Below are 20256 nucleotides of genomic sequence, written 5' to 3' on the forward strand. Positions count from 1 at the left end.
ACCAATGCTCTGACTACTGAACTATAGGGAGCTGATTGAAATGCACCAATACTATACACTACATAAATGGCAAAACTAGCATAACAGCATTTCGAACATAACCTACTATGTTTTTGTAAAATACTCCAAGCATTGATATGCGATCAATGAATTGTCCATCTCAACATTTAACTAATGAATGTCTTTGTTATTCAGTTATATTAACAGTTTGGTTGTGAGTTTAAATATTCAAGTAAATTGTATGACTTGGATGAATTCGATTTTGTGATTTGTCAAAGATGAAAATGTCTTGCACGTGTGGTTTTGTGTAAATTTGCATAGGGCCGATACATCAAGTAAAGAAATTGCTTTATGCTGCTGATTGTATTTATACTGTATGATTTGAAGGTTTTAATGTACTTTGTATGCAAAGAATTAATGTAATCTATGGAAACATGTTCTTGTATAAATATTGGCATATTTAATATCTATGCTGTGGTGGCAGTGAGATGAAATAAAAAGTCGTCATTGAATATCACTTATTTTACAGATAGGATGTGTGAGAAAACTAAAATGCAGTAGAAAGGAAAATAAAACTATATCTGTATATTTTTTTCTGTTCAGTGCCTTATCAAATCTAAAAATCTTTAGTGAAAGACAAAACCATGGCAACACAACATATAACAAAAAAAGATTTGAAACGATTTTCTTCACAGCAACATTTGGATGAAAAGTGATTATGAAAACAAAACAATATATCCACATTGCAGCTGCTGCATTATTCATCTCCGCTACACAACTCAGTGTTTTTCATGCTGAAATGACTTTTTTTATTCTGTGTGTTGCACAAGGAGCATAGTGAGGGAGAAACCTCAGAGAATATAATACACCGTGGCACAAACCTCTTGTTCAACATTCAATAAACCATAACATGAAGATCTGCACACAGATGAATAAAACAGATACCAGACAACGGTTCTTATTGTGTTTATAACATTCATTTGTCTTATCTGGAGTTTATTTTCTTTATTTATTTATTTTTTTTACATTATGGGGTGTTTTTTTTTGGAAATATGGCTATTTAAAAATGCAATTTATCCAGGAGAGTAAATTAGAAACTAAATGACTAAATTTGTTCTAAAAACAGCAATGAACAAATCCTGTGTGATAAATGGGGGTTTGCTAGTGTGTACTAGCAACTAATTGTAATCTCTATAATGTGTAAGTTTTTTTTTCACCAAAAAGCATATATATTGTGCAGCTGAACGGCTTGTTTGAGAAGAACTAAGGCTGTTATTTTTCTGTCAAGCTTAGAACAAATCTAATCAGTTTCTGCCCTCTGTTGGACAGAAGATATTTTTCCAGAATCAAGATGAAGAAATCATCTAAAGCAGTGGTTCTCGAAATGTGGTACGCAGAGGAATCACTAAATTAGCTATAAATTAATGTTAAAACACAACACATTTTAATTTAATCATTAAAAAAATCTTCTATTGCAAAGAATCATAATCCATTGACACATGGATCTATTCCATATAACATTTGTGTTTTACGGTTTTATAGCTATAACTTTATAACTCTTGCAAGGACTGTGGTGCCATATTGTAGTGACGCTTTCAGAAGGAAATGCCATGTCGTTTTTATATTAAACCTTTGGCATTTCTCAGTTAGAGAGCTCAAAACAGACCAAAGAGACACCTTTTAATAAAATGAATGCTTGTTTCAGTAAAAATAGAGAAGAGGTGTTTAAAAGCAATGTACGGAATTGCAATTTTTTATATTTAGAATATATCAGAAACTACTTTGTAGATTGTATGCCAAAAAAAAAAATGGCAGCCATTTTTGACCATGAAGATGGCAGGTGTGACTATTTTTCTTTAAAGTCCATTTTGCCTAATCATGTCCAATGTTTTTAACTGTGTGTGAAATTCCCTGCGTTGTGGGGACCAAATGTCCCTACAAGGATAGTAAAACCAGAATTTTTTTTTTTATGTTATGAGGACAAAATTTCAACCCCAATGAGGATAGAACGTCCTCATAAACCCCAACAATGTAGCCTGTGTGTGTGTGTGTGTGTGTGTGTGTGTGTGAGTATCTACATTATGGGGACCAAATGTCGCCACTCAAAGATATTGTTCTTGTGACCTTATAATATTTGACCTTGTGGAGTCTTATTTTGGCCATTATGAGGAAAACAGCTTATAAATACAGAATGAGATTTCTGAAAACCTAAAATAGAATATAATGTGTGAGGGGTAGGTTTAGGGTTAGTGTTGAGGTGAGGAGATACAGTTTGTACAGTATAAAACCTTTACGCCTATGGAGAGTCCCCATAAAACATGGTACCCTGTGTGTGTGTGTGTGTGTGTGTGTGTGTGTGTGTACCTGTTTTTCTATTCAGGTTGGGACTTAAACCTGAATACACACAGACTCATGGGGACTCATGTCACGGTGGGGACCTAAATTGAGGTCTCCACGGGTAAACAAGCTAATAAATCACACAGAATGACGTTTTTTGAAAATCTAAAAATGCAGAAAGTTTCCTGTAAGGGGTAGGTTTAGGTGTAGGGTTGGTGTAGGGCAATAGAATATACGGTCTGCACAGTAGAAAAAGCATTACGCCTATGGAGAGTCCCCACAAGGATAGCAAACCAGACATGTGTGTGTGTGTGTGTGTGTGTGTGTGTGTGTAGTTGCTGCTACAAAAGTCAAGTTTTGTACCATTCCGATAAAACAAACACTTAACAAATTCAAACTTTTTGGCCTAAAAAGGTTGATGACCTCCAAAAGGGTTATAGATGATAGGCCTATTTAAGGTGACCAGATTTATGAAATGGAAATGGGGGCATTTACGTCAAAACATAATTGAAATCTCACTTCTCACTTATTTCTAACTTATTTTATATTAATTAAAAAAGGGAGAGAATACATTTTAGAACATTTCTGTTGTTTAATTGTTGTGGGTTTAATTTAACACGAATGTAACTACCTTAAAAACCTTATAACGGTGTCGCTGGATAAGTGCTCTGCGGTCTGCTTTACGTTCTTCACTGCTAACTTTATTTAGCGGCGCAGCTCCCTCTGTTGGTAGAAATAATTACTACACGGGTGCATTTTTGCGGATTGTTTTGAACTTGCTGCAAAAATAGGACATTTTCATGGACTGATCGCGGGCAGGACACCAGAAACGGTAACTGGCCCCGAAAAATGGAGACGTCTAATCACCCAGACAGACTGTGTTAAAGTGTTTTAATATGCATACTCTAAATTTATGTAATAATATTATGGTTAGGGTACGCCACATGAAAATCAGCTGTACAGTGCAGTAACTTGCGTGGTCTTCCGGAAGTGGCGTAATTGACCATGACCTTCCTCTCTTCAGTTCAGTCACGTACAGTCATGTGGACGAGACACACGGATGGTCGCGAAATGTAGAGAAAAATCACTTCGCAAAGCGCCCCATAATCTGTTTATACTGGTAAGTCCTCATTCATGTTAATGATTGTTTTCTTTCATTCATTCATTCATTCAGAAAGAGTAGACATGCGTTAGCCGCGAGCTAACGTTAGCAACACAACATTCATCCAGCGGTTCAGGTTTAGCTGAAGTAAAGGTGAAAGGCATAGCTTATAATGCAGTGTTACATTTTTAATACTTGTTACCACTGCTGCTTTTAAATATTAATAATAAAGTTATCTAATAAATAGCCGTAAAGCTTGTAATTCTATGGCTGTCTAGGATTTTTAGGCACCGTCTTGTCAAAACCCAGTGGTTTATGTACCTTAACAGTGTTTTTGGGCATCATAGCGTCAAAATCCAGTCGGGACATCATAGTCAGTCTCAACACATAGTGAGCGTGTTGTCTTGATGGCTGATTTGAACGTTATGGTCCCAACAAAGTGAAGTTCTTATCTGGGTTTGGTTTCTGAACAGCTTTTGTTAACATTATAGTCTGAAAACTAGACGGGCTGCCTGCACACACAGCATTTTTTGGCTGTCATAGTATAAGAACCTGCAAAACATTTTGGGCACGACTAGCATATTCCAGGCCAGCTGACATGTGTAGGTATGAAGCTCATGCTTCTTATGTCAATACTCATTTAATTCAAGTCTTATTCATTAAGTCACAATTAAGGCTTTCTTTAACAATTCCTTCACAATTCTTTAGTTATCAACTAGTTGCTGTTTTTGTGCTTTGTTACAGTTTTTAGCACAGGCAGGTTGAGAGGGAACAATGGTGAAGTATTTCAGCTGTGCCGGCTTTCTGAAGAGCACATGGGACCAAGTGTTTTTGGCATTCTGGCAGAGATACCCCAATCCCTACAGGTACTACAAATATGTATATTTGTCTTATTTTAAGATACCCTCCTACAGCTCCTGCAGTATATGTAATTTTTTTTACAATATTTCCTAGTTATTATCTTCTTATACTTTTAGTTTTATAACCACTGTCTATTTGATTTCATATCATTTCTGTGTTTGTATTCCTCAGTAATCATGTTTTAACTGAAGACATCATATTTCGGGAAGTCACTCCGGACAACTGTCTGATTTCCAGACGTCTCTTGACCAAAACAAGCAGAGCTCCTCGCTGGGCGGAGAAGTTTCTGCCTGCTCACATGGCACAGAAGGCTTACATTATTGAGGACTCTGTAGTGGATCCTCAGGGCAGGACCATGACCACTCTCACCTGGAACATCAGCCACGCGTGTGATGGTGGGCCGCCATCCCTCCTCCTGTCTCACAAAGCTGACAAGAACATGTCCGAGTGATACTGCACCCCGAAATCAATCGAAAATAAGGATTTATATTTTTCAGAAAAACTAATGTTCCTAAAAATAGGTTTAATTTGTATGTTGTGCAGTCTGACAGTATTTTCATGACAGTAAGCACATTAAAATATTTAATGGATAATTAAAAAAATAATAATTTTATAGTTTTTTGGGGGGTATTTGGTGACCTGCTCAAAATCAGCATAAGAAGTGACACAGTGGCCAAAGTGAGGCTTTAAAGGGGATTAATTTAAAGACGCTTCTCTTTTTCTTAACTAAAGCACAGCATGCTGAAAATTGCAGACGAAAGACGAATAATATTTCACCTGCTGGCACTTGAGTGAATATGGCATGGAAGCAAAATAATGACACATGTATTTGAAGCAAACGAGCATGATGAATTGCACTAAATAAAATAAAAAATAATGCAAAAATTGCTTTTTAATGCATTGCATTTACAGTTGTCATTATTTTACTTCTATAATATAGTTATTTTGTATGATTTCCTGGACTGCCTATGATTAATTATCAACTGGCCTGACTAGACATGAACTATGAGAGGTTAATTATGTGATTTCTGTGTGTAGAGTGTTGAAGAGCGTTGTGTGTACAGAGTGAACCCTGACAACAACAGCTGGACCGAGATCAAGAGAGAGGCCTGGATTTCTTCCAACCTGTACGGCCTGTCTAGAGCTATTCAGGTCAGCGAGTGACAGGACGTCTAAACGACCTGTGGTTATGTTGATCTCAAAGAAAGTTTTATTACAGTAGTGTGTGTGTGATCTGTTTAAATACATTTTAATAACATTCTGCAGCCTGGATCATTGCATTGATACAGAAGATCATGTGGGGTGTTTATAGCTAACAGCTGTTTAGTCTGCAGTTAAATTACCTCACTGGAACTTCCACAACACTTGGCAGCAAGGAGTGTTTTTCAAAGCGCTTTACATCTTTCTATCCCATTTTCAGGAATTTGGTCTTGCCCGGTTTAAGAGCAGCGTTACAAAGACCATGAAAGGCTTTGAGTATGTCCTGGCCAAGATGCAAGGTAAGATGCCAGCTGGAGTTCAAGCATGCAGTAGCAGTTTAATGGTTTAATTCATTTTGTTGTAAACATGGTCGGCTAAGATGGATCTCATTACTGCACAGGTGAACTGCCCACACGTACTCTGGCAGAAACCGCAACTGTGAAGGCACGTGAAACCGCACTCGCCGCCAAGGTGAAGGCGAAAGATTTAGCCTCTCAAGCTCAAAAGAAGCAGTATGTATGATGAGCGCAGACGCCTGGAGGCGGCGCAGTGTCCGGACTCTCCCAGCACTTCTGAAAAGGGCCGTGCCATTCCCATCACACAGGGTACAGACGTGGATGTGAGATGCATTTAGCCAGGAGCTGAGATGATCAAATCAAATCTTGCCTGTCTGGATTCTCAGAATGCATTTAGTGAAGCCCATGTGCTCTTCGACTGAAATTCTCCAGTAAACTTGATTTAATACAGCACCATCCTCCACCTGCTCCTGATTTTACATGAGATGTTTGCATTTTTTTTGATTGCTAAATTAATTTAATTTCTGATTTTGTTGATGTATTTCAAACATGGCCTCTCTGAATCTTCATATTCACACTTACTGAGGTCTGTAATCTGCCTTGTTTAGCAATGTGATTCGTTGCTTCAAATTGAAGTTCTATCTGCGTTGATGGGTCCACGGTTCCAGCACTCATTGCCGGTGTGATATCTAGAGTTCTGCAGAGGAGTCTGATCTTTGGCACGCGAGAGCATATGCCAGTAAGGTTTGCAGTGGATGGATGGCAATGTCCAATTAAAAGTGTGAAAGTTGTCAAAAAATGTCCAATGTTGAGTGTCTGAAAGAAGACAGTTTATGCAATGTTTTATAGCTCTTAATTGTTCGTGATCAACAGGTGTTACCAGTAAATATTTTCTATCTGACATTGTTCTTGCTCTTTTTTTTAAATTTCATTTGCACTGTTGAATAGAACACCATTTTAAGCAGATCAAGTAAATCTCATACCGCTTATTTTCTAGAGAAATTAAACCAAGCATGGCATTTAATTAGGCCAACATGTTCTCACTAGGTCTGATATGACTGAATATTAGGCTATGTCAAAATGTCTAGACAAGCTCCCCAGTTGCAAATAAAGTATACAAAATCATACTTGACAAGTCAGATTAAATACATAAAATATTTATTTGTACAAAAGGCTTATGTTGGTAAAAAAGAATAAAATGCTACATATGAATACAAAGAGACATAAATACAAAGGTGTTCCTGGTCCAAAGACATACGAATAGTTCATAAGGCATTTGGTGTTCAGAACTGTATATACAATGTACATTTTGCTGTGTACATTAACACAATTACTGTACAAACATCTAAAAACAAAGGCATGTTCATAATAGTTTGCATAAGTGACTGATATGAGCAGATACTGAACAGTTTGCAAATACAGCCCATGTATTTTGTCAATACTACCAACATACCGAATTGCAGTTTAAAGGTATGCATAAAAAAAAAAAAATAGTAGTAAAAATTCACATGAGCAGACTAACACACCTTAGGGGATAAGGGATTAAACTGCTGAAAATCCACTCTACAAATAAAAATTGATTAAGACTTAACTATGTTCTGTTTCTCAGGGTTCTTGCTTAGGGCTCAACATAATAGCTTGTTGTTGGGTGTTTTAATAGCACCAACTTTGATTCTCTGGAGTGAACCAAAACACAGGACCAATACAAAGTAAAAAAGAAAGTTCATTAAAATGAAAGGTCACTATGATGCCGACAGCTGTTCAATAACAATCATTTCAAACCCAACTGTACCTTTACCCAATAGCAAATAACAAATGCATGGCTGTAAAGTAAAGCATTCTTTCCCTATGAATTGCAGCACCACAACCTTTGAATTAACCTCCCCAGTTTTTCAATTAGAAAAAAAATTGCAATATTAAGAGTGGAAAAAAAAAAAAATGCATTGACAATCTGCAATTTCACACATTAGCAAACTTGAAAGAAAAAAAAAAACACACCTAAAGAGACATCACAAGTGCTCATGCGTATGCTTTGTGCAATGTATCAAAACTCAACTTGTAAAACAAAATTAAATAAGCTGGATATTAAACATATAAGTGCAAGCCACGTGTACTGCAGGCTGACCCTAAAGTTAAGCTCATTAGCTGGATAGAAGACAACTAACGGGTACAATGTGATCATAACTAATCCAGAAAAAAAGAACAATCATTCTGTGGAAATAAAGCATCACCAAAATTGTTACACTTGAATCTCACGAGTGTATAGCATACTAGAGCACCATAATGCCATTAGTGTAAAGAATACACTACACAAAATAAATTCCAGTCATGCTTAGACGTTGTTTGCGGCTGATGGTTTCAGAGTGGCAGCAACATAAGGCTGTTCTGTGATGACGATGGTAAAGCCCATCAAACGTTTTCAGAGTCCCCCATCCACTTTATACCGTTCTGTGATGTTTGTAGATCTGGGACAGTCATAACCAGGTGTGATCAGAGGTAGAGTAGCTGTGGTCAACCCCAGCATGTGATGAGCCCAGACCATCTGACTCCAGAGTCCACACCATGCTCTCCACGTCAATCTCAACGTCCTCTGCAATTTTCAAGCAAATACGATCAATAACTCGTGTGAATATTTACTCTACCACCCATTACATAAGGCTTGCGAACAAAAACTCTGTATTAACCCTATAAAGCCTGACATATAATAGTCAGAATAATCTTTTTAAAAAAAAGTTTTTCAGTAAAGCTTTCATTTAAAAAGTGTTTGCATGTGTGTTTTTTGATTAAATTGTTTTAACCAAGTTAGTTACTGATCATAATAATAATAGAATAGAAACATTTGAACTCTAAAAGCTCATATTAAGCTTACAGAAACCCTAACGCTATTTAGGTATATTAACATCTCAGGCATCTGATGATCACCTCTCTCAGAGTCGGATCTCTCAGACGACACAGCTGAGCCAAGGCTGTCGTTACGCATCCTCTCTGAACCGCCCTGCAGTTTCTCCAGCCGTGTGCGCAGTTCTCTCTGCTCCCAGCGCAGACGATCCTTCAGCAGCTCTGCACGCTCGTCCTGTTCCTGCAGCTTCTGCAAGCGCACATGAAGATCCACCTTTAAACCTTCTGCTGTGCATCTCATCAAATCTCACAGCATCACCAGGATCACAACGACTTGCTTCACATCTCTCTGATTGATTAATTAGGTTAGCTCCTTTCTTTGCTGGCAGACAAAAACATTTGGAAATCATTTACAGTAAATGTTCTGTTGAAATTTATGCATTGAATATTTAAGCATTTTTCGAAAATTGGACACCAAATGGCGGCACCTTGTGGGTGCTGCAAGAATTGCATGCTAGCACTGCATACCAGGGAAAACAACAGTTTTCATACAGTAACTTGCTTTGCTTTTTAATAAACTTTATTCAATCTAACAGCCATTCATACACAAATGAGATGTGTTACATAAATGCTTGATATAGTTTAAGATTGTCATTAAGAAACAGAAGCAAACTCACCGAGTAGCACAGTGGAAATCAAATCCAACAAAATCCCAGAGATGTAACTTTACTTTACATTAATAAAAGCAAAAGGGTCTTGAATGTATGTTGGGAATAAAACTGTTTAATTGAACTCTGCGTGTGTCTAATGCCTATGCTCATCATTATTTTCATAAAGCTGCCGTTCAATGGGTTAATGCTCAGGGATGTTCCACCAGAATGGCCACTGTATATACACTTGTTAATCAGATCCACCAAAAGTCCCTAAATTATATTAACTATATGTACCATTTATTTCACTAATAATCATCATTTACTTAAAACTCTGGAAAAAGATTTTTGCCTAAAAGTATAGAATTTCAAAAGGCAAAATACACATTACACAATAAATGTGTTTAATCATTTGTTGGATAACAAACACTAAGAGTGTTGATGAGATGCCATTTGGATAAGCCATTTTCTGCCAGATACTAACTCTAAAACACTAAACACAGCCCTGTCAGCAGGTGTTTCACAACCTATTCTGCAACAAAAACATTACAAATTAAAAAAATAATAATAATTTCCAGACCTTTCCATAATTACTCTGTTGAAATAGTTGTCTTTATTCTACAGACTAATAAACAACAAATAATCTGATCTCTATTTATTTATTTTTACTTCTGTATTATCATCACTCTTAATATTTTGGTAATCTGACTCACCTTGATGTGCAGCTGTGCTTGTCTGAGCAGATTGAGGGTTGTGTTTCTAGCTGAATCTGAGGACAGAGGAACCTGCTCCTTCAGCTGCTCCAAACAGTGTTTTAACTGAGCTCTCCTACAATCACAAACACAAGCAGCAACATAACATTTAGCTACATGCAAAACCACAAAGACACACCTCATTTCACTCCAGCTTAAATTTGTAAATTAATGAATTACACAACTATTAGTTCCAGTACTCAAATTTGATTGGCTAAACAGAGTTCCAGCAGCACTGGGACTTTTCCCTATTTATATGTTGTCAATGTTCATGCATTACAGACCAGTGGCCTGTAGCACGAAGCGAGATGAACAAACTCAGAGTTGCAGAGTAAGTTTTGAGTTGACAAAACCCGATAAAGCCAACCTGGTTTAGATCAAGTTCACTGGGCTCACAAAGCTCGATATAAACGTTCTCTCCCAACTCAGAGTTTGTGATTAACTATTAAATATAATATCTATATATTTAAATACGAAGCTTAAAAGTAATTGCCACTTCATATAATAATTATATGAATGATAAACAATTACAATTAATAATATAAATATAATAAATAAGTAGCTGCAAAAGTCAGGCAATTTTGTCTCTAAAATTATTTGACTGTAAACTGCTTTAATTTGGAGTGAGAGATACAGGGGAGTGGCTCCATTGCATCAGATATAGGTCACTTTGCTCACAGCTGATTGGTCCAGTTTGGGTTTGCGATCTCTAACTCAGTATAAAACCTGCTCCGGAGCAGGGTAGCTGTGTAGCGCAAGTTACCATGGTGACGAAACCCGCTAAAACACAACCCACCTTGCTTGAGCCCGAAAACTCAAGAGTTTGCTCAAACTAAACGTGAACTTACCTGGGTAAAAACTGAAACTGGCTTCGTGCTACAGGCCACAGAGTATGTGAGCATAGCATTTTAATGCTTGATGCTTTTTTTAATTTGGCAAAATCTGTCTAAAAATTAAAGTTACTCAACAGCAACCGTTTATTGAACTGTTGCAGAAAGCAATATCACACTCCCGCACTGATGAGACTGAATTACTGAAAAGCTGTACTAATATGTAGAACAATAGCATAACTGCAATATTGCTGAATTGAAGGACAGAATGCAAAATAAAATTTAGTTACCTGTGTTTCTCCAACTCATTGTGAACAGACCTGAAACAAAGAACAAATAGCTTTTTAATTTGTTCATATTAAATTCTCACTCATTTATTTGCATATGATCTGTGTGGATAAGCATTTTGTAGACATTACCATCTAGTTAGATCGACCTATGGTTAAAAATACTTATTATAATCAATTTAGCACTTAATATTTGGCAACATTATCGACTTGATTCCACAGACACTACTGATGAGAACCGGGGCCGGCTGCATAAACTGTTTACACATTTTTTTCCTTCAAGCCTGGTCATAACTTTTTCGATTCAGTTATGAAAAGATAGATTGGTCTTATTTGTATTGGAAAAAGTAAGACTGATTACCCCTTGGCAACTGCTAGTTGGTCAAACTAGCTCTTAAGACATGGTGGCTAAGTTTAAAATTGACAGTTTACAATAGTGAGTAAATAATGATCATTTTTGGATGAACTAACACTTCAAGCAGTCTAAATGGAAGCAAATGCCCTTTCAATCATTTGCATAAAAAACATCAAAAGCGGGGGATCGTTGTAGAATAGAATGAAATATTTTCGGAATAACAAGAATCTCGTTCATCAGTGTTTTAGAAGATGAACAGAGTTGTACAATACAAAAGGAGCGGACATCATTTGTCTGTGCACCTTACACTCACCTGCTGTTCCCAGGCGAGTGACTCTTTGATTTCTGCTTTTTCCTCTTATCTGTAACTCCTTTACTGTAGAATGGAAGCACTGAGGCATAACCGTGCTCGGCCTCTGAAAATATATAATACATAACATGAGTGATTAATAGCCCAGCCTACTTCCTTTTATATATGATCCTTATATACACAAGCTGAAAAAATACGTTATTTTGGACATCTCCAGAAACATCGGACATTTGACCGTTGCTTGATTATAAGTCTAAAAAGACAGTCAAACATTAAGGTTCTAGGAAATATCTGCTATATGTCAGCATCTCATCAAATCAGCTGTATGCGAGACCGCTTTCTGGTTTTGGCGCCATCGAACGATTTGAACGATTTTGAAATCAAAGCTTTCCACTGTAACAATGTATCCAGTAGTTTACTCGAGGTCTCGTTTGAAGCGCTGCAACTGTAGCAGAATAACGGGCAGCGCTGCTACATTTTCAAATCTATGACGATTTCGCGCCTTTGTGTACAATACAGAACTGAAATGTAGGTCACCGAGGCAAACACAAGCATATCAACAACAAAAGCGCTGCTTAACACTCTCCAAATACACAAACAAACCTCTGCAAAGAAGAAAACACACCCAGTTCCCACATGAGGAAATAAATAGTGCAAACAATAATGAATGTGTCCAAAACAGCAGCAGACTGTCCGAAACAGCTTCGGTTTCAATGCAAACAATGTGAAAGAAATAACGCGTCTAATACCTCTTTCTCTCCGCTCCAGATATTCAGCTGCCTGTAGAAGCACTTGAATTTTGCATGCGTTTACCTCCATTTCTGACAAACAATGTTATTTTGAAAGCGCCAAGAGCGACACTGATCTGTTGCAGTGTAGAAGAGTTCGGCTGATCAAGCTCGCCACGTCAGACGCGTCAGACGCACCAGGCCACGCCCTCCTCCGCGCTGACGCGACCGCTCCCAACAGCAGACACAAAAACAACTAGTCAATCTCAACAACATTTTTTCAAATGCATAATATTCCAATAATCCCTAAATAATATTGCATTGTGTTTGATGCTATACCATCTGGTTCAAAATGTCTGTTTAAAGGAAATGTGAATAAAGACAATGTGAGACTTAGATCTGATATTGCAATTACTGTTAGGCCTACTGATAAGAGATGGAATAATTACTTTATTAGGAAGTTACTTACAGAATATAGCCCAATATCTTCTAAAACATTTTGGCATTCTAAAATTGAGTACATTGATTGGAAATATACATGGCTGCTGCCTAAAAGATATTGCATAACAAATAAGGTGAGAGAAGTTCATTTTAAAATACTTCATCTGGTGCACCCTGCTAAAACACTTTTTCTTAGGTTTCGTACTGATGTGGATGATGGGTGTGACTTCTGTGGAGCAGAGAGGGAGGATGCTCTCCACTTATTTTTTAATTGCATTTATAGTAAAATGTTTTGGATAGATTTGGAAGGCCTCCTTTGTAAATATTTAGGCATGAAAGTTTATTTTCCTGAGAAAGATGTATTTTTCTATTTTAATAGAGATTATTATTTTATTTTTCATTATTGTTATTAATTGTTATTTTTTAATCAAAATTTTACTACTCATATTTTACATATTGTAGTCTATGTTCAATATTTTTCTATACAATATGTTGGAATGACTACTGTTGTTATGTTCATTGGCTGTAAGACTGACATTTACTAAAAAAAAAAAAAAACTTACGTTATAGTTTATTTGTTTATTTATTTATTTTACCTTTATTTAACCAGGAAGAGACTCACTGAGATTGAAAATCTCTTTTTCAAGAGTGTCCTTTTAATGCACTTCCTGCAAATATGGAAAAAATAAAGGGTCTCAATTAAATATGTGCAGTGTCACATGATTAGTGCAAATTGTCACATGACCAGAGCAGTTTAGTTCCTGTTTGCACCTTGAGATGATGATGGATGCATCAAAGCTCCAAAACGAAAGACTAGTAAAGTATGTTAACATAAAGATATGACAAAGATTTTTGGTATCTTTAGGGTGTCTAGTATTATATATGCATTTGCATATATTCAGTTTTGTTGAGTGTGGTCATAGAGTGAGTAAACATGTTGATGGTCACAATAGTGACCGGTGGGATAACAGTGAACTTAGGTTTACAATATAATCCAATGGCAGTTGCTAGTGAAAATGGCAATAAAATGTTGCAATGACAAAATATTGCACTAAATTAAAAATTCAAATGTTAGAAAAATTTTACAATAATGATGCTGTATATTCGTAGCATTGATTTAAAAATTTGATGTTATATTTTAGAAAAAAGTAACAATTTTGAAATGCGGTGATGGTTGAATGTTTTTTGTTTTTTGTTTCCTTGTTCCTATCAGTGTTGCATAAGGTTTTTTTATGCATAATAGTAACCCTAGAATGTGATCAAACAGTTTAAAATAGCTGAGCTAAGATATATAACAATTTTTTTTATGACTGCAGAAATATGTGATTTCAGTATTCTCCATATCCCACTATTGTGACCGAACATAAAACACAATTTTTCACACACTTTTCCAAAAAAATTTAAAAAAATAATTATTGATTATTTCAAAGGGTTACTAATGACACATCATTTGGATATTTTCATGTCTGGGAAAAATTTGGGATTAAATGAGTTAAAGACGAGGACAATTTACACTATATGAGATGTAAATATTATTTTATCCAAGCCCGTAAAGTGAATTCAATTGATGGAAATTGGCCCTGGACAAAATGCGGGCTTTTATTTTGTGACACTTTTTGATTCACATGAACATTACAAAAATAGACATAAAACGTACAAAACTGTAAACGTATTTTAAAAAAATATATTTTAATAAGAAAATGAATTTATTGAATACAGATTTTAAAATATTTAATTAACTGGAATTCTGATATGTGATATGTTTGATGGTCAACAACTTTACAAAACAAATATACTGCACTTAAGTCTTCAATTGTTAAAATGCAGATTCATTAACATATTTATAATAATACAACGTTTGACACATAATGATAAATCCACCATGATAATAATTATTATCAAGTGCACTTAATAAAGGTGCTGCAAACAGATGAAGTTAATTTCAAAGTACTGAATTTGACAAGTGAGATGATTTTATTGATGCAAATAAAACAGGTAACGTATTCAAATAAGTCTCTCATGACATTTCAAAATATACAATTTATAAATATCAGTACTAAAATAATGTATTTAAAAGTATGTAAATTAAAAACCTGCAAAAGAAAAACATTAAACAAAAGCATTCGCTTTCTTTAATAACTAAATCTACAAACAAAAATGTGCAATAACAATAGTAAAATATTAAATATATATATATCTGAATGAACAGATAATATTAATATGAACACTCAAGACATCTTACGCGAAAGAGTTTACGAGGCCTACACGCGCCTTTTTCATTTTATAACTCATTTTTGCACCGGAAGTAGCAGTGTGACGTCAGTTTGTTATGTGCACCAGCTGATCATCAGCCAGAGCCTACAGAAAACACCACTCACGCGCGCAGAAACATTACCATTCTCGAGAATCGCGAACGCAATATCGTTTTCGTAGTATTTGGAGAAAAACGCGACGGTGCAGTAAATGTTTATAAATGAAGACTGCGGTTCGTTTAGTCGCGCGAGTTCTTGAGCGCAGCACTGAGGGACAAAACACACTGGCCTGCTGCTGAAGGTCCCTTTTCTGAAGCTGTTGTTTTGACGCTCTGCCTCCACATAATTATATAATACGATGGAAACGATTCTTATCTGCTTAGGAAGTCGATTGTTGGACGCTTTCGCTGGAGACATATAAAAAACGCCAGTGCCTCGTAATACTGTACTTTCAATGCAAATCAGCTAGATCACAACGACAGCGACTTCTTCCGTCTGCGAGAAAATGTGGTGGAAACTCTTCTTTTTGCTCCTGTATTTTTTCATGTTATTCATCCTGGCTCGGTTTTTTGAAGCCATCGTCTGGTATGAGACGGGAATTTTCGCCACCCAGCTGGTGGATCCGGTGACTTTGAGTTTCAAGAAACTCAAAACCATTCTGGAGTGTCGTGGTCTGGGATACTCCGGCCTGGCAGAGAAGAGGGATGTGAGGGAACTGGTGGAAAACTCGGGTAATTGTCTCCAAACAAGCGTTTTACTTTCATTGACACGTATACACTGATGTACAGGTTTAATCATGCAATGTTTGCTTTTGAAGGGGAGCTGATGCAAGGAGAGCTCTACTCTGCTCTCAAGAATGAGAAGGAGCAAGTGGGATCTGACTCCAGCACCACTTTCAATGGAGAAATGCACTTTTATGAATTAGTGGAAGACACTAAAGATGGTATCTGGCTAGTTCAGGTTAGTATTAATCTTATATCTATCAAAATTTTGTGATGTCAAACCTGTGATATACTCTTATATTAATGACATGTGGCAGATGGAATGGGATAAATGTCGTGAAAATAAGTTATATGAAACAAATCCTAATTTAAAATCTAGGTATGACCAAGTTGTTTTTACAAGGTGTCTTTTAGGTCATACAAGATTTACACATGGATATTTATTAAAAGGTGAAGAACCAGTATCATGCCTTACTTGCCAAACTAAAATGACTGTGAAACACATTTTATTGGATTGTACTGTTTTTAATGTAAATAGACAACGGTTTTAGTCAGGTGTGTCTGACTGATTTATTTAAAAATGTAAAGTATTTTAGAATTTTTGTCTGGTGTACATCTGTAATGTCTTTTATAATCTTTTGCTAATTGTATACCTTGTATAATTTATTCAGAGATCGCCATGAAATAGCCTTGATGCTGGCATGGCGTTAAAGAGTGAATAAATAAATAAATCTAAATGTGAGAAACTTCAATTTACAAGGGAAGCGCAGCCAAAAATGGATGACTAAAATGTATTATTTATTTTCTTGCATATCATTCAGAACTGACATTCTGTCCAGTTAAGAAATTTTAATTCTGATAGTTCAGGCAGCTTTTATGTTGCTGTTATGATTTTATTGTTGCTGTTTGAATGAGATGAGGGCATGGCAATCGTTAAAGAAGTTTCATTTTTAGATGAACTATTGTGAGGTGGTACAGAAACACACACATTAAGATGTCTGCTTGCGTGAGCATAGAACTCAACAGGATTTAGTATCAGTTGCTGCAGCAAAATGATCCATTATCATTATTAGTCATTATCCCGGATTTATGCATCATAAATGTATTGTACACAAAATAGACATGTGTGGTACTTTGAGGCATATGTTTTTGTTTACACAATGCATAAAATATATATTAAATACTTTTACTTCATATACAAATACTTCATTTTCTGCTTCTTAGGTAATAGCCCAAGATAGAAATCCACTGTTGAGCACTGCTAACTGGGGCAAAATGGTACAGAAAGTTTCTCAGTTTGGCATTCGAACAGGCACATTCAACTGCTCAAGTGACTCAAGGTAAGAAAGACTCAACACCTGTAACAACTGAAAGTAGGCAGCTATTCACATTTCTGTGAGCTGATCAATCAAGAATGGCATGTTTGAAATGCATTGTATGGTAAACAGCTGACTCAAATTTTATTATAAATGTTAAAACTATATATCATTTTCCATATACATTTCTTCTGTTCCTAGAAATGAAGAAATTATATTTATATTCATGTTTATTTTTTTCTAAAACCAAAAAGTAAAATCAACAAGTAATAACTTTACATAATGGTAAAGTAATCATTATTTTCACAGGCATCTGGATTTTTCTAACATTTATCAAACATGAACTGATTTTGCCATGTCATAAACTGGACACGTTATCATATATTGAGGGTCTGCAGAGGTCCTCTTTGTAATATAATTTCCTATTTCTAGGTTTTCCTTTCAGTGTAAAAAAAAAAAAAAAAACATATGCGAGAAATATGTAAAAAAAAAAAAAAAAAAAAATATATATATATATATATATATATATATATATATATATATATATATATATATATAATTAATTAATTAAAAATATTTCAAATCATATTCAAACCATAGAAGATGTGTCGTCATCTAAAAAAAAAATGTTGTTTTCATTCCCCATTGTCAGGTATTGCCATAAACGGGGCTGGATGAAGTCCACCCTCATCATGTCTGTCCCGCAGACCAATGCATCCAAAGGGAAGGTCATGTTGAAGGAGTACAATGGCAGACGCATCGAAACAGAGCACATCTTCAAATGGATGACTGCGCACGTTGCCTCACGCATCAAAACCATACGTTTCTCTGAGCAATTAATGGATGACTGGTATCAGATGGAAAAGCAACCAGTGAAGATGTTCTTGTTTGCCAGACTGCTTCAGCCCCCGGCGTTTTTCTCAGCTCTCAGCATCAAATTCACGGGGCGCATCGAGTTCATCTTCGTCGATGTGCGCAACTGGGACAACACCACCTGTCTGGATGAGATTGGAGTGCAGCAAATGCCCTCATACATCCTCAAAACACCAGAAGGCATCTACAGATACGGCAATAGCACCGGGGAATTCATTTCCTTGCATGCCATGGATGCATTTCTTCGATCTGTACAACCAGAAGTCAATGACTTGTTCATTTTGAGCTTGGTTATGGTCAATCTAATGGCTTGGATGGACCTTTTCATTACGCAGGGAGCCACCATAAAACGCTTTGTGGTTTTAATCAGTACACTAGGGACTTATAATTCCTTACTTATAATTTCCTGGCTGCCCATCCTTGGTTTCCTTCAGCTTCCATACCTGGATAACTTTTATGAGTACAGCCTGAAATTGTTGCGTTACGCAGACACCACTACTATTGCCTCTTGGGTCCGGGCCGACTGGACCTTCTATTCTTCTCATCCAGCTCTCTTCCTCAGCACTTATCTAGCCCATGGCCTTCTCATCGACTACTTTGAAAAGAAAAGAAGATGTAGCAATGAAGACCAAAATGCCAACAACCTAGAGTGGTTGTCAAGTCTCTGGGATTGGTACACCAGCTACTTAGTGCATCCCATTGCCTCGTTCCAGAACTTTGAGTCAGACTGGGACGACGATCCCAATTTCCTTTTGGAACGATTGGCATTCCCAGACCTCTGGCTTCGCCCGCTTGTTCCAATAGACTACATCAAGAACCTGCCCACCTGGAAGTTCAGAGTCGTTCAGTCTGAGGGGCACAACCGAGTGGACCATGACAACCAACAAAAAACTATGACGAACCCAAATGGTGGCTCCAGCGGGGACCAGGAAGTTTATCACTGCAGTTCAGAAGTTCTTCACGATAATAACGACGGATGTTCGGCTGCATCAAAGGCAGAAGAGTCATGGTCCGGTGGAGAGGAACAGGACACTGATTGGTCTCATTGGCCTTGCGGCATGCTCCACTGCACCGAGTGTGTTGTATGTCTCGAGAACTTTGAAACAGATTGCCTTGTAATGGGTTTACCGTGCGGCCATGTTTTCCACCAGCAGTGCATCGTGGTCTGGCTAGCCGGTGGGCGGCACTGCTGCCCTGTGTGCCGGTGGCCATCGTACAAGAAAAGACCCACAAGACAACATGCAACTGAACAGCTTGAACCAGAATAGCCCTTGTCCAATTAGTTTACGTCTTGCTTCCTGCACTTATTTAAAAAAAAAAAGAGAAAAAAACAGACGACTTGATGTGTTCATCTTTAGTCTTTAGATTCATAACATTGGCTCCTGGGTTTTTGTTGGTGGTTTTAACTTGCACAGTTAATTAAATTCATACTTCCCAATATTTTTTCAATCTTTTTTTTAATGGGAGAAACTTGATTTAGGTCATATACCTTGTACTTGGATAAAAAAAAAAAAAAGATTTTAAAAGCTAAATTATAAAATATTGAATGGTAAATTCAATGCATATGGTTGAAAAATTTATGTTGTAGCACTCATCATACATCCCAATCAGACAGAAGATAATCAATATGCTCCTGAATTACATCTTTTGTTCAGTGTGTGTCCAAATGTGAATAAATCTGTCTAAAATTGAGCTACACTACTAAGCCACTGGGGAATTGAAGACTTGAGATGTGAGACTTTATATAAAGGATTAACCGTCTGGCATGTCATTATAAATGTTTTTTTTTTTTGAAAAGAAGAATAGCTTTACTTAAAACTGCCTTGTGCACAATTGAAAATGGCTTAGGCATTGACATGCAATTCTTAATGGCTCCATCTGCAATTTAAGTTATTGTCTTGTTGGAGCATGTTAGTTTATTTCGGAACAGCATTTTGTCACTAACACTAATAAAGAATTTACCCCCTTGACTTTTGCTGTTTGTCAGAGTTTAAAAGTGATATGGGAACTTAAACCTGTAATTGCGTTCAATTCAATAAAGTCAATTTTTTTTCACCAGTGGTATACATGGATCTCCTCAGTTTTGTCCTGTCACTAACATTTTAA

At 36.5% G+C, this 20256-nt stretch overlaps 3 protein-coding genes across 3 annotated transcripts; 2 read left to right on the forward strand and 1 right to left on the reverse strand.

The window, feature by feature from the left end:
- The first annotated feature begins 3279 nt into the window (after positions 1–3279).
- prelid1a (PRELI domain containing 1a) lies at positions 3280–6694 on the forward strand. The gene is made up of 6 exons (XM_058798727.1): positions 3280–3457; positions 4184–4305; positions 4472–4717; positions 5341–5452; positions 5721–5799; positions 5901–6694. The coding sequence occupies exons 2-6, from the start codon at positions 4214–4216 to the stop codon at positions 6020–6022; spliced, it is 651 nt and encodes a 216-aa protein (XP_058654710.1). The 5' UTR covers positions 3280–3457; positions 4184–4213; the 3' UTR covers positions 6023–6694.
- A 139-nt stretch (positions 6695–6833) lies between these two features.
- Positions 6834–12782, reverse strand: mxd3 (MAX dimerization protein 3). Its single transcript, XM_058798726.1, has 6 exons — positions 12568–12782; positions 11822–11924; positions 11157–11186; positions 9998–10112; positions 8719–8884; positions 6834–8386 (listed from the first exon to the last, which is right to left on the reverse strand). The coding sequence occupies exons 1-6, from the start codon at positions 12635–12637 to the stop codon at positions 8271–8273; spliced, it is 600 nt and encodes a 199-aa protein (XP_058654709.1). The 5' UTR covers positions 12638–12782; the 3' UTR covers positions 6834–8270.
- Positions 12783–15266: 2484 nt separating this feature from the next.
- rnf103 (ring finger protein 103) lies at positions 15267–20120 on the forward strand. The gene is made up of 4 exons (XM_058798771.1): positions 15267–15970; positions 16057–16199; positions 17186–17301; positions 17930–20120. Exons 1-4 carry the CDS (start codon positions 15745–15747, stop codon positions 19416–19418), a joined length of 1974 nt encoding a protein of 657 aa, XP_058654754.1. The 5' UTR covers positions 15267–15744; the 3' UTR covers positions 19419–20120.
- Positions 20121–20256: the final 136 nt, after the last annotated feature.

This window comes from Onychostoma macrolepis, chromosome 14 (assembly GCF_012432095.1).
Source record: "Onychostoma macrolepis isolate SWU-2019 chromosome 14, ASM1243209v1, whole genome shotgun sequence".
Taxonomy (NCBI): domain Eukaryota; kingdom Metazoa; phylum Chordata; class Actinopteri; order Cypriniformes; family Cyprinidae; genus Onychostoma; species Onychostoma macrolepis.